This window comes from Pleurodeles waltl, chromosome 3_1 (genome assembly GCF_031143425.1).
Source record: "Pleurodeles waltl isolate 20211129_DDA chromosome 3_1, aPleWal1.hap1.20221129, whole genome shotgun sequence".
Classification (NCBI taxonomy): domain Eukaryota; kingdom Metazoa; phylum Chordata; class Amphibia; order Caudata; family Salamandridae; genus Pleurodeles; species Pleurodeles waltl.
The window spans coordinates 1,011,447,765-1,011,465,813 of NC_090440.1; the positions used below are offsets into that span (position 1 = coordinate 1,011,447,765).

General features: G+C 40.9%; 1 protein-coding gene across 2 annotated transcripts in view; it reads right to left on the bottom strand.

Moving 5' to 3' along the window:
- LOC138284925 (dipeptidyl peptidase 4-like) overlaps positions 1 to 18,049 on the bottom strand; it is a 497,709-nt gene that overhangs the window by 44,559 nt on the left and 435,101 nt on the right. For both annotated transcript variants that reach the window (XM_069224254.1, XM_069224253.1), the window contains exons 23-25: positions 13,853 to 14,047; positions 10,467 to 10,521; positions 9,530 to 9,629 (exon numbers count right to left, since the gene is read on the bottom strand). In XM_069224254.1, the coding sequence (XP_069080355.1) occupies positions 9,530 to 9,629; positions 10,467 to 10,521; positions 13,853 to 14,047 (350 nt within the window). The remainder of the gene's footprint in view (positions 1 to 9,529; positions 9,630 to 10,466; positions 10,522 to 13,852; positions 14,048 to 18,049) is intronic.

The following is an 18,049-nucleotide window of genomic DNA, read 5'->3' on the forward strand; positions in this document are numbered from 1 at the left end:
GATGCCAATTAGCAACTGGACCTGGCTGGTGAACTCTGGTGGAGTTAGTCCCTGCCCCTAAGTGCTGCACTGAGGTCCTCAAAGCATTTTAATTGCCCAAAAGGAGATGTTCTAGAAAGTCTACAAAATTGAGAGTTAACAAATCTTTGGACTTCCAAGACCACTGGAACGACAGCAGGACCTTGTGTTAAAGGTGTCCAATTTTGAGTGGGCTTCATCAGACACAGCTTCAGGCTTGCCCAGATAGAATATTTGAGCTCTAGAAATAATTTAAGTTTTAAGGTAGAAATCTTGACTGGGTGAAGGCATGAAAAGTATCCACCCAATATGAGGACTTCCACAGTTGCAAAAGTTGAATTTCTCCCAGTCAGAGCTCCCCTTGAAAAAAAACGCTGCTGCAGTGAGACCTCAAACAAAGACTGCCTACAAGAGAACTTCACCAGATACAGCTTGCAGTCATGCTTCATTGGAAGGTTTTCAACTTCCATTTCAGAGACTAATTCTGAAGGTAAAGTCTTTATCTGCGGTTACCAACTTGGTGTAGGTGACCATCACTCCAGCACGGTCAGTCTGAAATTGCATCTAGGTTTCAGTTAAGTTCAAACAGTGACTTCTGATTGACTTTTTCTTGGTGGCATTCTCCTTAAATTCTCTGGCTCCTCTTAACTGCTGAGCCTCCCCACCCCCCCCCAGCATTGAGCCCTTTTTTGGCTATTTGGGGTAGTTCGCACTTAGGCCTTCATAACTTTTTGTCCACATAAGCTATCCATGCCAAATTTGCGTCCTTATTTTCCAACATCCTAGGGATTCTAAAGGTACCCAGAGTTTGTGGGTTCCCCTGGAGGAGACCAAGAAATTAGCCAAATTACAGCTAAAATTTCATTTTTTTGTTTAAAATGGGCAAAAAAGGGCTGCCGAAGAAGGCTTGTGTTTTTTTCCCCTGAAAATGGCACCAACAAACGGATTGCGGTGTTAAAATCACCATCTTCCCAGCTTTCAGGAACAGGCAGACTTGAATCAGAAAACCACATTTTTCAGCACAATTTTGGCATTTTACTGGGACATACTTCATTTTTACAATTTTTGGTGCTTTCAGCCTCCTTCCAGTTAGTGACAGGAATGGGTATGAAACCAATACTAGACCCCAGAAAGCTAAGGATTTCGGGAAAGTTGACAAAATTCTGAATTCAGCAAGGGGTTATTTGTGTAGATCCTACAAGGTTTTCCTACAGAAAATAACAGCTGAAATAAATAAATATTAAAATTGAGCTGAACAAAACAGCCATTTGTCTCCACGTTTTACTCTGTAACTTTTTCCTGCAATGTCAGATTTTTTAAAGCAATATATGGTTATGTGTGCTGGACTCTTCTGGTTGCAGGGATATAGAGGGCTAGGTACCCAGAGCCAATAAATGAGCTGCACCTTGCAATGGGTTTTTATTCTATACCAGGTATAAAGCAATTCATTTGCTGAAATATAAAGAGTGAAAAACAGGTATCAAAAAAACCTTTGTATTTCCAAAATGGGCATAAGATAAGGTGTTGAGAAGCAGTGGTTATTTGCACACCTCTGAATTCCGGGGTGCCCATACTACCATGTGAATTACAGGCCATTTCTCAAATAGACATCTTTTTTACACACTGTCTTACATTTGGAAGGAAAAAATGTAGAGAAAGACAAGGGGCAATAACACTTGTTGTGCTATTCTGTGTTCCCCCAAGTCTCCCGATAAAAATGGTACCTCACTTGCTTGGGTAGGTCTAATGCTTGCAACAGGAAACACAAAAATGATGTCACTTTGATATGTGAAAGGACTTCGTTGGATATTGACAAACTTCTTTCAAAATAAGATGTACAGCCTTTGATTGTTTTTATTAATTAAAAATTAAAACATCACATTTGTACATTGAAATCTGACGTGTTTTTTGTAAAGTGCCTAGCTGTAGATTTTGGCCTCTAGCTCAGCCGGCACCTAGGGAAACCTACCAAACCTGCACATTTTTTGGAAAACTAGACACCTAGGGGAATCCAGGATGGGCGGACTTGTGGGGCTCTCACCAAGTTCTGTTACCCAGAATCCTTTGCAAACCTCAAGATATGACCAAAAAAACACTTTTTCCTCACATTTCGGTGACAGAAAGTTCTGGAATCTGAGAGGAGCCACAAATTGTCTTCCACCCAACGTTCCCCCAAGTCTCCTGATAAAAATGGTGCCTCACTTTTGTGGGTAGGCCTAGCGCCTGCGACAGGAAATGCCACAAAACACAATGTGGACACATCACATTTTCCCAAAGAAAACAGAGCTGTTTTTTGCAAAGTGCCTAGCTGTGGATTTTGGCCTCTAGCTCAGCCAGAACCTAGGGAAACATACTAAACCTGTGCATTTTTGAAAACTAGACACCATGGGGAATCCAGGATAGGCTGACTTGTGGGGCTCTCACCAGGTTCTGTTACCCAGAATCCTTTGCAAACCTCAAAATGTGGCCAATAAAATACTTTTCCCACACATTTCGGTGACAGAAAGTTCTGGAATCTGAGAGGAGCCACAAATCTCCTTCCACACAGCGGTTCCCCCAAGTCTCCTGATAAAAATGGTACCTCACTTGTGTGGGTAGGCCTAGGGCCTGCAATAGGAATAGATCACACAAGGGTCAATGCTGGTCCTTACATAAGGCAACTATTGACCCTGGGGTGATCCATTCCTGATGCAGGCACTAGGTATAGGAACTCAAGTGGGGTAGTGTTTTTATCAGGACAGGTGAGAAATTACTGGGTGGTAAGACTTTTGTGGATCCCAGCATATTCCTGTAGTTTGTGTGACAGAAATGCAAGAGTTTGTATTCAACATTTCAGCTTTTCAGGGTATTCTGGGTAAGAAAACTTTGGGGAATCCACACAAGTCGAAACCTCTGTGGACTCCCCCGGATGTCTAGTTTCCAGAAATGTTTGGGTTTAGTATGTTTCCCTGTATGGCTGCCGAACCCAGGACCAAAAACACAGGTGCATGCCTTACAAAACCAGTTTGTTTTGTTCTAAATAATTTTGATGTCTCCACAATACGATTTGGGCGGTGGAATTTGGGGCTGAACTAAATCGGGGAACTCCCAAGAGAGCACTCTCTCTCTGTGCCCAATGGGACTCTTTCAACTGAAAAATCACTCCCAGAGTCTGCACCATTGTCCTATCCCTCAGATGCTGTCTCATATCTGCTGTGTCAGTCTCTGATGCTATGTCAGAGCTGTCCTCTATAACCCGAGTGACAGCGTCAGCAGCAGTCATCCATCAAGATGCCACATCTGCTATTGGCTAAACTGTTGCTCTAAAACACTGGCCTACGTAGACAGTCACAAAATTTCTGGTGTGTGTGTGATACGTGCAACAGTAGAGGCCACCTTACCTGCACTTCTTCCCTCAATCATCACGTTCTTTCAAGACACTCAAAAAACACCTTGTGACATACCATTCACCACAGTCTTTAGCACATCCTGCGCCCAGTCCAACAATCATTCTTGGTGCTCCCACTACCATGTCCTCCTCCTCAGATCCCTTCACTACCACCCAGCAAAAGTGCCCTTCATCTCTCCATAGCCGCCCCCCACCCGCACATACATTTCATTTGTTTTATAGCGCAGGTAATGGCTGACTTTACTAATGTACTCAGCTATTTACATAAAAATACAGATTTGTTCTTTGCAGTAGGCATATACACCTTCTGCGATTCTTTATGGCACTAAAACTGCCACTAAACAAAAGTCTGATCCTTTTGTAGCAGAAACATAATCACAAGACTTACTTGAATTTTTTATTGCTGCCTAAAAGCTACAGTTGAAATGCGTCAGTTGAAGTATGTGCATTGCTTTGAAGACGCAAGCTGCAACTGCTAGACAACTGGTGGCAAATATATATATATATATATATATAGATATATATATATATATATACATATATATATATATGATATCAAAAGTGATATATATGTATGTATATATATATATATATATATATATACACATATATATATATATATATATATATATATATATATATACACATGTATATTGATAGATTTATCTAGCTACATAGATAACTCTATATATAGATCTATATATCTATAGATCTATCTATAGATATATCCATGCAGATAGATATATCTATTTACATAGATATATATATATATAGATCTATAGATATATAGATCTTTTTTTTTAGTAGTTCTATGGTTTCCTTGGGGGCCAAAATGCCCCCCAGGGAAACCCTACAACTACTAAAAAAAAGTATTGCCCGCTGTCAATTTCATTCTTTTCTTTTTTCTTTTTTTTAATTTAGCCCCTGGAGGGGGCGCGATCGTGCGCGATCGCAGCCCCCCAGGGGACACCTACCTCCATATAAAAAATATGCCCTTGGGGGGTTCGGCCCGTTTTTCGAGGGGGGCGACCCCCCCAAGTGAAATCCCTGGTGTCTAGCGGGGTTTCCTGGTCCTCGATCGCAGCACAGGAAACACAATCAGGAAGGCCTTGTGTGAAAGGGGAGAGTCTCCCCTTTCATACGAGGCCTTCCTGAACGTCGAGAGGACCGTTTGGGGCCGTTTTCCCAATCGGCCGCTTCCTGTTCCGATGAGGAAAACAACACTGTGACATCAGCGTGCCTCACAGCATGCTGATGTCACATAGGGGTGGGTGGGGAGTTGGGGAAGACACAAAACATCTTCCGTGTCTCCCAGGGGTTTTAAAAAAAAATCCTCATGTGCAATGCACTTGAGGACTTTTTAACCCCCACCCTGGTGTCGGTCACTGGTCGTGAGTCGCACCAGGGAGGTAGTGTGGGCGTCGGCCTGTGGCCGACGCCTGCACCTAATGGGTTAATGGATTTTGTTTCATTTTGGTGAAATTTTGCTCACCAAATTTTTCGCTGTTTTTAGAAATTAGCTGTTGAATTTTTTATTCCATTGTGTTTTGAATTGTTAACTGTTTTTGTACTGTCAACTGCTTTACACATTTTCCAAGCGGAACTGTCTGCTTTGTGGCATAGCCCCCAAGCGGCTGAGCTCAGGTTTAAACTATTGAAACTGTGTCTTGCCTGACAGGTTTGTGGCAATATTCATTGTGGGGGACTCAGATCTACCCCAAATAATAACCCACTTCCATACACCTGTGTAGCCTCTGATGATCTGGTACTTCCGAACAAATAGCTAATTATGTTTTTTCCAATAACAAATTTGCATTTGACACAATAATTTTCACTACACGTTTTTAAAATCAAAAAAACTCATTGTAGCTCGAAAAAGAACATTATTCTGACACCCAAAAAATTATTCATGGAGTTTTTAAAATTTCGTGACAGACCTTGGCTGGGAAAATGACTGTTAAGTGGGAGATTAAGACGGTATCATCTAGAGGATGAACTGTACAATTTGTAACCTGTATCCCCAGGGCAAATTTGTGTTATGCCAGTCTAATCTTTGCACTTTCTGAAATTTCACATTATGCTTGTTATGTGAAATTCCTGAAATCACGCCTTTATGCCACATTGCAAAATGTTCAGTATTTTCAGATAAAAATCCAATCAGGGGAGCAGAGGAGCAATATGAACGAGCAGAACATGAGTGACTGTTGTTTGTGACACTTGTGTTTTTTGTGCTTGTTTAGTGTTAAATGCCAGATTGGAATAACATAAACCTTATTTTGCCATAAGGCCATAAAAGTTACAGATTAAACAAACATAAAATATTTTTATTTATTATTATTATGAACATACAGCCTATTAAGATTGGTGGATATTTTCAGAAGAAATTCTATACAATAATTCTCTAACATCACGTAGTGCTGAATCGAAAAGCTAGAGAAGCCCATAGTCAAAATCCTGTCTGGTTCACCATGTCCTATGATAGAATCTATACATATTCTTCAGTCCAAAATTAACAATGATAAGATAAGAGAAGTAAGCAATTCCAATTCTGAAAGTTCGCATTATCTCACTGCCAATAACTACTGAAAGGCGTAAACACATAGCTCTTAAAGATTCAGTTGCTATAGTCATTCGAACGGAAAATTATTTACTGCATACTAAGGCTAAGGTGTAGTCATATTAAAATAAAAAAGCCCAAACTGAATATGTGTTGGTCAGCGAGCTTGTTGTAATAAAAGAAAGCAAAAAGAGATACCCATAGATGCCCTAGATTGTTGCTCTTTGTTCAGTTGGTTCATCAACACAAGACAACATCTCTATCATTTGTCCTAATCAATACTAATTTAGTAAAATCATCAAATCATATACACAACATTGAAAACCTATCAATCTAAAAAAATTGAAATATGCCAATATAATTAGATAAACTCCTCTTTGGATAACAGTAATAAAAGCAGCAAGGTCTATAAAGAGCTTGAGGGAACATGACAAGTAGTGCTTTAGTTGGAAGGAAAGAGTCATCCTCCACCGGGCATTTAACCCTCTAGGGCTATTCTGTTTGCTCTAAGTCTTCAAGCCCAGAGAAGGAACCTGTGCCCATATTTAAGAAAAGGTGGCACATTAGAGCTGATGCGCCACTTTTTGTGTGCCCCTCTACGACACCTAACGACACAATGGTAGTGCCGTATTTATGATACAGTGCACCATGGTGGTCTTTAGCACAATGGCGGCAAAAGTGTTCATGCTAGAGTGGCGCTTTGCTACACTATCATCAAAAATGTTGACGCTAGTGCAGCTAAGTGCAAGGAGGCCCATGGGTTTCTAAGGTAGTATCATTTTAATTTTTTAATACTTCTCTGAGCAGGCATGAAAAATGACACCAAAAAAGGTGCAGTGAAATCTATTGAATTCCGCTCTGCCATTTTTTGGGGGGCTCCTAGCGCCGCAACCCCCCCTTGACTACATTATGCTTGGCGCAGGCATATTGTGGCGCACAAATTTACAAAATGGCGTAATGTATGCATTGTGCCACTTTGGAAATATGTCACGAGGAATAAGTACATTTAGCTTCCTTAGTGTGAAAAAAATTATGTCATAGCAGCATTATGGTGTCACTAGGGGCTCATAAAAATGCCCCCTAGAAATGGCAAACAAATTCTTCTCGTTCGTGTCACATCTTAGGAACCTATATGTTGCCCAGTAGTGTACTATATCCATATTTTTGCACACTGGTTTAATTCACCTTCTTCGCTGCAGGGCATAGCCTGGGCAGAAAGAAAAGAAAAAGCTTTGCCAACCCAGGAGTCATCAAACAGAGGGAAACAAGATACTTTCATGTACTTTTTATGACATTTTGTGTAATTACACAAAAGGAAATTACTCAAATTTTACACAACCCTAGAAGCCAGGAATGCTGGGCTCAAATCTCAGCTTCCACACGTGGCTAAATTGAGCCTCATTTTCCTTGAGCAACCAATTTGACAACCACAAATTAATTTAGTTCAACATGCACTCCTATAATTTTTCTGACATTTCGTGTAATTACACAAAAGAAAATTACTCACATTGTACACATTGCTAGTAACAAGGAATGCAAAGCTCAAATTCAACCTTTCTCACGTGAATAAATTTTGCCGCATTTTACTTGAGCAACCAATTTGACAGCCCCACAAAGTAATTTATTTCAGGATGTACTCTATCCAAAACAACAAGCCTACATGTTTTAATTGGCAACAATGTTGCTTCCGATATGAATAGAACATTGACTGTGTATACAGTGGACATTACAAACTGATATATTTCTTGTCTGACTTAATGCATGTCAGTATACAGGGGTCTTCTTGAGGGAATCTAAGTTTATGTTTACAAACTGTTACTTTAATATATGACACTAAATATACTTATATAATCTTATGTATAACATTAAAACTCAAATGTTGAAGACAGGGCCTGTTATTCATTTTACAGCATTTTCACATGACATTGGTTGCGTAATATATATGCTAAATCCACAGATGGCTCATCTCATGATATCACCTTCTGGGCCAAGGAGAACCACATATTGGGCTTTGATCCAGGCCATTCCATGATTTTGCTGGCTTGCCCACCCTCAATTTAGCATCTGATATTTCTTAAACCCTCAACTAATAACACAATTAATTATTTTGTCTTGATCCTGGAAAATAGTTTATTTAAAAAGGTGACGCTGTGCCTCATTAAACTACATGTTTTTGTAGGCCTTTTTAATGTACTAGGGCATCCAATATTAAGTTAAACACACTGGTGTAAGATATAGTGAAATGCACTGGAGCACATAGGTAAATGCTAAAATAGAAACTGTTTTTAAATCAAAAGGCAAATGTGTTTTAACAAGTGACACAATTTCTACAAAATACATATGTTTATGTTAATGATGCAGTAAAGGAAAAAACATGCTTTCCCTCAAATATGTTTTGTCACAATAGAAGACAGTAGGTACAGTAACAACAAACTGTGAATACCTGGAAAGAAATACAAAAGGCAGGGGTAAGTTCTGTAAGCATACCTACCAATGTGAAAGTAACAAGACATTATACAAGACACTGTAAACACCTTGGCAAATCAGGGTACTATGTCCTAAAGACTCAGGCCACATAAGGCCCTGAATTAGCTTATTTTTATAATCTAAGGGCCTGACTCCCAAAGGGCCTCCAGATGTGTAGGGGGGGTTGGTCCCTGTACTCGTGGGGCAATCTGCACACTCAGGGTGAAATATCTGCAATGAGAATTAGATTTCTCCCTTCTCCCCTGCGGAGACTCTCCCACGACTGCGGGGCCTCCACCATGAGAGATTCTGGTCCTAATAGTATATGACTCTCTGTTGTGCCATTTATGAGTACTGGACTAGGATCCATATTGTAGGCGATTCTATCATTGACATATAGGATCTCATTACAATTGTCCTGTTCATTCAAATAATTTACTGTGGACAAAGCATTTTCCTACCAGATATTTCACCCAATCCAGTGAAATTTCCAGAAGGAAAACTTGAGGAAATCAGGAATTACCAGGGGAATAGAGCTCAAAATTACTGACTCCCACGACTGTGGGGCCTCCACCACGAGAGATTCCGGTCCTAATATTATATGACTCTCTGTTGTGCCATTTATCAGTACTGGACTAGGATCCATATTGTAGGCGATTCTATCATTGACATATAGGATCTCATTACAATTGTCCTGTTAATTCAAATAATTTACTGTGGACATAGCATTTTCCTACCAGATATTTCACCCAATCCAGTGAAATTTCCAGAAGGAAAACTTGAGGAAATCAGGAATTACCAGATGAATAGAGCTCAAAATTACTGATTCCTTAGGTAAACCCCCATTTTTCAGGGGAACTAGATAGTCTCAATTTTAATCCACCAGTACCCTAGGTGTTGGTCACTCCTGGGGTGGGAGGCGAAGTAAACATAGGATAGAAGAAGGGACTCGAAAAAAGGGCTTAGTAGTAAAATATGTGATGTTTATACTGTATAATGTGTTGCTAAATTGTGTCATAGTCTTATGTACCATTTTCTTTGGACTAAACCAATCACCCCAGCAATATTTTACTTGGAAGCATTTATATATATATATTTACCATAATACTGCCAGCGGGACACGGGTGCTACAGCAATTCCACACTTGAATAATCCGCTATTACTTCCAAGCACCATTGATGACACATAGCCCCCATAGGACTGGAGAAGACAAGCAAAATATTTTGATTTGTTGGGACTAAGTAGAAACATGTTTTACTAACATGACATGAGCAACTTATTAAATAGATGACATACATTGCCATCATCAATTACTCTCTGGAGAGTGTAGAGTACAATATAACAGTTAGTGCAACATAACGTAAAACAACTGAATTCAATTCCTCCATGTGGAATTGAATGGAAGCTCAAATGTGAACAGTGAAAATTGTATTTGTTTTAATAAAAGCTAATATAAGTCTTCAATTTGATGAAAAATAATGATCACTTCTCCCCAAAATGCGTATTTCACTTCTTTAGCTGTGTGTGGGTACAGAGTAAATCTCGATATATAAACATAAATATGAAGCCTGAAATTCCTTTGGTTACACCTCTAGACATGACAAATAGCATGGCAAAACCAAATAGGATGATCTGCGGAGTGTAATATGCTACATTATCATCACTGCTGTGGTATGGGTTGGGAGGGGCTGTGAAAGTCATCATACCCTGAACTTACAAAGACTTCACCTCTTGTTAGTCATGATCCCTCCACACACTCAACAAAAATGGAGGAGGAAAGGCAAAAGGGCTGGGGGAAGACCACCCTAAGGCTGACAGGTCTAACAGGGCCTAATAAGAATAGTGCCATTATTACTTGTGGTGACCTACCAGCCATCCCAAATAATAATCCAATTTCTCTTAGGGGCAACTCATTCATTACATATTCAAAGGGAAAGAAAACACTGGAACATGGCTAGAACATATGATTAAGCAGGTAACTATGGATATGAAACCCAAAATATATGGATAAAAGATTAAAGTAGAACAGGAACTTACCCAGCCCCAAATGGCTACTTTCTTTTCATCAATGAAGCCCATGCTTATGAAATGCCTAAAGAAGGATTAACAGCGTTATTAATTTGTGCAGAACAATAAGAATGTATCTGTTGGTTGTTAAACATTCTAAAAGTCTTTAACTTTGGATGTTTCTGAGTTTAAAAACTTGTTACATACAACATTATCAAATATTCTAAAGGTGTAGTATCTGCATAGATAGAAAATAGCTACAGTATCTCAATGTATTAGGTGCTGCCCTGATAAAATGGTAACATACAATGACCCTTAAGTACAAGTTTGGTTTAATTCAAATTGATTAGGTTGGCACAAAGCATTCAACCTATATACTATATTTCTCCCACTAATACACTTGACTTTCAGGTGAAAAAAAAACAAATGTTACTGTTGACTGTATGTTACCAAACCCTGAACATCCTACATCAAGGCATTGTTTTGTCTCTTCACTCAGAAAGCATACTTTATGATTAGCATCTGCACAATGTTATGAAAAGAATGTTCTTCAAAGAGCTAGCAATGACACTAAAGGCTTCAACTCATTTAGAAGCGGGTGGTATTATGACCTCTGCCAAACAACTGCAGATGTTTGACGTCCCACTTATGCTTTTCTTTGTCTCATCAGAGAATATGGGAAGACAGAATCCAAATAATGGAGCCATTGCCTGCTTCAACATTGAGAACACCCTATTGGCAGACCTGGTGCTGGTGGAAATAGGTTATTTTTTGCCCTGGTATAACCTACATTATGTCAAATCTAACATGTAGGCTTCATATGCTCAAAATGTCTTCATTAGGTATTTCCCTACAAAGGTAGGCATACCACGTATGCTGGAAGAACTTTGGGGAAAAATGCCTGCAACAACTGCAGATTTGTTCCCACCTGGCTGTATTCGCTGCAACAGAGGTAAAATGGCCAGACTTAAATGAGAATCGTTATCTATAACACATATTAAAACTAGGGTCTCTGGTTGGCAGTCAGTTTGCACCCTGTCCAAGCAGGGACCCTCACTCTAGTCAGGGCACTAGCGATACACACTTTCGATAACCCCTGCTCACTCCCTTGGTAGGTTGGCACAAGCAGTCAGGCTTATCTCAAAGGCAATGTGTAAAGTATTTGTACCAACACACACAATAATACAGTGAAAACACTACAATTTAGAAAAATAGGCAATATTTATCTAAATCAAAGAAGACTGAAACAACAAAAATCCAACATACACAAGTAAAGTTATGAATTTTCAAATGAACAGATTCTTACTCCTTAGAAAACAATGGAAATGTTGTAGTTACACAAAGAACCTGGTTTGCGTAAAAAATAAAGCCGCACAGGCGCGTGTGCTTTGAAAAAGTCATTGATGTGTCGATTCCTTACTCGCAATTGAGGCCGTGAGCCTTTCCTCTTCGGTCGAGTAGGCAATGTGTCGTTTTTCTCTCCCGCAGGAGAGCGATGCGTCGATTTCTGGACAGGGCACCTTGGATCCGCGCAGGCTTGCATTGATTTTTTATGCCCAGTGATGATGCATGAGAAATCCGGCCACACAGTGTTGGAAAACTACACTGTGTGGGGTTTGCTTTGTTATAAGCAACTGTAAGTGGGTGTTGCATAGTTTTTTCAGCCACGATGCAGGTGATGCATCGATTTCCGAGCTGTGATGCAGATGGTGCATCGATTTCAGCCGCAAAGCGGGTGGCGCATCGTTTTTTAGCTGCGTTGCAGGGGCTGCGTCAAAAGCTTCCCTGCACGGTGTCCTGTGCATGGATTTGTCCTTGTTCTGCCAACTTCAATCCTCAAGGGCCCAGGAACTGGATAGGGCAACACTTAACAGGGCAGGAGTCTAAGCAGAGGGTCCAGGTACTGGCAGAGAAAGTCTTTGATGGCCCTGAGACTTCAAAGCAGGAGGCAAGCTCAGTCCAAGCCCTTGGAGATTCTTCACAAGCAGGAATATACCATAAAGTCAAATCTTTGTCCTCTTTCAGGCAAAAGCAACAATTGCAGGCCAAACCAGCAAAGCACAGTCACAGGCAAAGGGGCAGTACTCCTCCGCCAGCTGTTTAGCTCTTCTCCTTGCCAGAGGTTCCCCTTGGTTCCAGACGTAAACTGAAAATGTGGAGTTTTTGGTCCACTACTTATACCCCTTTCTGTCTTTGAAGTTGGCACACTTCAAAGGAAAGTCTCTGTTGTTCTCAAGGTCCTGCCCTGCCCAGGCCTGGCTCCAGACTCACACCAGGGGCGGGGAGATCTCATTGTGTGCAGGCAGGTACAACCCATTCAGTTGTAAGTGACCACTCCTAACTCCCCTCTAGCCCAGATGGCTCATCAGGATACGCAGGCTACACCCCAGCTCCCTATGTGTCACCGTCTAGAGAGGATTCACAAACAGTCCAACTGTCAGTCTGACCCAGACAAAGAATACACATGCAGGCAGAGTCACAGATTGTTTCAAGCAAGAAAAAACCCACTTTCTAAAAGTGCCATTTTCAAACTGACAATTAAAAAACCAACTTTAGCAAAATATGTATTTTTAAATTGTGAGTTCAGAGACACCAAACTCCATATTTCTATCTGCTCCCAAAGGGAAACTGCACTTCAAAGATATTTAAAGGCAGCCCTCATGTTAACCTATCAGAGGGATAGGCCTTGCACCAGTGAAAAACTGATTTGGCAGTATTTCACTGTTGGGACATGTAAAACACATCAGTACGTGTCCCACCTTTCGCATACACTGCATCCTGCCCATGGGGCTACCTAGGGCCTAATTTAGGGGTGCCTTACATGTATAAAAAGGGAAGGTTTAGGCATCGCAAGTGGGTACATTTGCCAGGTCGAATTGACAGGTTAAAACTGAACACACGGACACTGCAATGGCAGGTCTGAGCCATGTTTACAGGGCTACTCATGTGGGTGGCACAACCAGTGCTGCAGGCCCACTAGTAGCATTTGATTTACAGACCCTGGGCACCTCTAGTACATTTTACTAAGGACTTACTCGTAAATCAGTTATGCCAATCGTGGAAAAAACAATCACCTATACAATTTATACTGACACCATATTCACTTTAGCACTGGTTAGCAGTAGTAAAGTGCCCAGAGTCCTAAAGCCAACAAAAACTCGTCAGAAGAAAATAGGAAGAAGGAGAGAAACAGTCTTGGGATGACCCTGCAAAAAGGGCCAGATCAAACAACTCATCAGTTCATCTTTCTAAAATATCATACAACAGACTGCATGCATGCAAAATTAAAATTACAATTAAGTTTCCAGAAGCATAGCACAGAACACAAACCATCATACTGAATAACTGATTAGTAAATCTATTGTCAAATCTACATTTTAAGACAAAGAAAGTAGATTTTAAAATGTTCCACTCACTTTACTGCCGAGATTTGATCCTCCACCTCTACTGTTCCAAGTTTTCGATAGAGTTTATGCATGATCTCATCCCCTTGATAGCCACTTCCCCTCCCATCAAAGCTAGCCACAATTATGTTTTCTGTGCTTGAAAGATATGTCGCCCAATTGATTCGGAAAACTTGATCCACTTTTTGACTGCAAGGGCCAGCATACCTAAAATAGATTTTAAAAATGTTCATAGTTTTATTGATATTGTCTCTTAATTAACACTTTGTACAATTACATGGGCTCTACATGGTTATCCTGGACATACAAGACTAATTCTCGGATCATAATATTTTTCCTAATGTATAATTCTTGTGCCTCAGTGAATGAGACAGTACATGGGAAGGTAACGCAGTCGACTGGAAAATGATGGGTAGAAAAACTTAAACAAGGCTCATTCTAGAAAGCTGCTCCTCGAATATGTTGGTGGCATGTGAATACATATTGCACTGCATATGTGAACAAGACATCATTTACAGTTAGAGCTGAATCTGGCGTATTACGTTGCTTCTAGTATGTGATAGTGACACATAGGTATATGAGCACATGGGCACATATTTGTGAGGCTGTGCATACTCATATGAGGTGGTACATGCCAATGTCATGCGTCATGAAGACATAGAATGGATTATATGATGACTGTAACTGAGCAAAGAACCCATGAGAATCAGTCCAGGTGTGCGAAGCTGATCTTGGCATATGATGGCAGCAATATAAATATAAGCTGCACTTGGGCATATAATGCAGCACATGTGTACGTGGGGTATTGCATGAAATACGAGTAGCTACCAAACTATGTAAATCTGTGCATTGGCATAAAATGAATGAACATTATCACATAGTAATTAAACCAAGAAATATACACAGTGACTGTCCCAGATTAGTGGTAAGAAAGTATACAGAGTAACTGAAATTTATATAAACATAGGATTTGGAAATACATTGAATATATTCCTAAAAGTGGCATGCTAATGATTGATTGAGAACAAAATTAAGGAAAGGATGATATTTTGAAAAAATAATGCTGCAATGAAAATACTAGTTGATATTGGAGGAGGACATTATAGTAGTTTCAGAAAATAACAAGCTGATAGTTAAAGACTCATTAAGTTAATTTCCAAAAAATGAAAAACAATACATACAATAATACATATGGGCTAAAATTGGCAACTTGGTATTATGGAATATTAGTTTATTCATAAAAATAAATAAAAAGCTACACCTACACCTGGTGTGCTTTTTGGGCTGATACTAAAACATCTTTATGGATGCCTTCTGGTTCCATTCTACCCTTGCTTTTCATGATTCATACTGATCGTGTTTTAAGTCCATAGTATTACCGTATTTCTAATTATGCTGTATGAGGTCTGAGCCTATAAGGTTGGTGTATGGATGGCCAATGTTTCATACTTAACCTGTCTAAGCCTGCATGGCTTTGAAATCTGTGTTACAGTGTGTGAGAAACTGGGGCTGATTGCAGAGGCCCCCTAACTTTTTGCCCCCATTTTCCACTTTATGCTGGTGTTTTCCTGACTCTGATGGTGCCCTGGGTACTGCTAACCAGTCCCAGGGCCTGTGCTCTGTGTAAAATGGATATGCAAATTAGGCTAATTATAATTGGCTAAGTTAACCTACCTATAAGTCCCTAGTATATGGTAGGGCATGTAGGTTTAGGGACCACAGCATAGGTGGTGCACACCTAGGTGCATTGCTGAGGTGCCCAGTGTCATTTTAAAAGCAAGCCTGCCTTGCTGGCTGCTTTTAAATTAAAGTTATATGCAAATTCGACTTTGGAATTAAAGGTACTTCCAAAGTCTTAAACTACCTTATTTTTACATATAAGTCACCCCTAAGGTGTGCCCTATGTGCCCCTAGGGCTGGGTGCCATGTAACTATAAGCAGGGACTTTATAAAAATAGATTTATTAGCCCTGGTGAGGTAAAAACAGCCAAATTCGTTTTTCCCTCATTGAAGTAAATGACCTTCATAGGCTAGAATGGGCAGACTTTATTTAAAATTTTAAAGTCTCCTTAAGTGTTACATACCAAGAATTTGGTATCAAATTGATTGTTATAATAAATCCCACAACTTCCAGTTGTTGGATTTAATATAACTAGTGCAGGTAAAAAGTTTAGACTTTACCTAAAAAGTTGCCAATTTCAGCTCTGCATTGTTTTTGCTGCTGTGCTCTGATTGGCCAGCCTGCAGCAGCTTCTGCCAGGCTACTTTAATGAGGTGTGAAGTGGCCTGACTTCACACAAAGGAATGTGCTTGGGGGAGAGAATCTCCCCTCAGCAGATGGTGAGGCAGGAAGGGGGAGGGCTGCCAAACTGGTCTTCAAAGGCAGAGAAGGACATCTGGAGCACCCAGCAACACCCCCACATCCTGCAACCCCAGACAGCTAGGTGCCCCCTTGATTAGATTAGGAGAGGGCAGGAGAGGGGTGTGTTTATGATTTTTAGCCACACCAGTGGGTGGGCTCAGCCAGATCTCTCCTCCAAAAATCAGATTCATCCATTTTGGATTTTTAGAGACTGTTGCCTTCTGGGATGGATTTTTGCCACACTTCCCAGGAAGTGGTCATCACAGGGGGACAACCCTGTCCCTGATTGGAGGACCAGGGCCCCCCTGCTTTTCACCCAGGAGCAAGGATAAAACTGGCAGACCTGCACCCACGCCTCAGATCCCCACCAAATTTCAAGAAGAAAGAACTACAAGAAGAAGAAGGACTGCCCTGCAGGACCCCTGGCCTGCACCTGGACCCTGCACTCAGAAAGACTGCACCAGCTGCACACTTGGGCTTCACCACAAGAAGGACTTTGCCTGACTTCCACTGGTTCAAGGAGGGACTCCCTGTTTGCTACAGGTGAAAAATTGCTAACCAGAGTCCCCTGCACCAACTCCTGAAAAAGTGACCAGCTGACCACTGTCCAGTGGCCAAAAAGGAGTTTGCGCCAGGTGCACTCTGGGAGTTGAAGTCCGCACTTCCCAAGGACCATCACAGAACTTCTGGACCCTTGGGGTGAGCTGTGGACCCCAAAAGAACCTTAAAAGAACATCTGGGTGAAGCCCCAGAAGTTTGGAAAAGATTGGAGAAATTTTGGAAAAAAGCTCCATAAAGTGACCGACCCGACGCGGAAATTCTAGCCGGCTTGCCTCAACCGCGACCCGGCCTGACTTCGTGGTTCGTCCCGGTAAAGAAAAACATCCGAAAAAGAGACTAAGTCCGAACGTAAAAAGTTGACCGGGACCTTCCAGCCATCGTATCCGAGAAGGGCTCCACGGACGTCGGATCAAGATCCAGGTTTACCCCGGTCGAAGGATTTTCATCTCGAAAAAACGACTAAGTCCGAAGGTAGAAATCACCACCGAGGAAACCGACTTCGCGTATCCGGACAAGGGCTCCAGGAGGTCGGATCCAACTGGCAGGTTCGTCCCGGTGAAGAAAAACTTCAAAATAAAGACTAAGTCAGAAGGTAACTTTTTAACCGAGGCCTCCCGCGACCTGTAGCCGAGCAGGGCTCCATCGCGGTCGGCCTGAAAGTTTGACTTTGTCCCGGTCCTGGTGCAACCAGATGACCCGATTGGCGCTTTTTGTTTCTATGCGCTAGAAAATAATAATACTTTAAAAATTCATATCTCCGGTTCCCCTGAACCGATTTTAATCGTTTTTGTGTCATTTTAAAGATAAAAATATAAGCTATTTTTATAAATTGGTTTTGGATTTTTAAACTGTTTCCTGTGTTTTATTTAATTACTGTTGTGTGATATTTGAATGCTTTACACTTTGTCTCCTAAGTTAAGCCTTGACGCTCGATGCCAAGCTACCAAGGGTAGAGCTGGGATTGATTTACTGAGACCTAACTGTACTTTTGTGGAGGTTTGTGGCTTGTTGCTAGGTGTAGGTACCTACCTGCCCTACCAATAACCCATTTTCCAACACAGTGCCTTTTCAAATCCTATTCCTTCCAAGTAGATTCTCAGTTGTGGTATGCTATACATAATTTGGAAGTAGTTGGGGATGGACGTAAACAGTCTAAAAAGATAAACCCTGTGTCCCATCTTCTATAAAGTGGGACATTGGACTTGTCAGGAATGTTGTTTAAATCCAGCTACTCAGGTCCACATTCTGAATTTTTACCTTTTCAGAATAATAATTCCAATCAGATG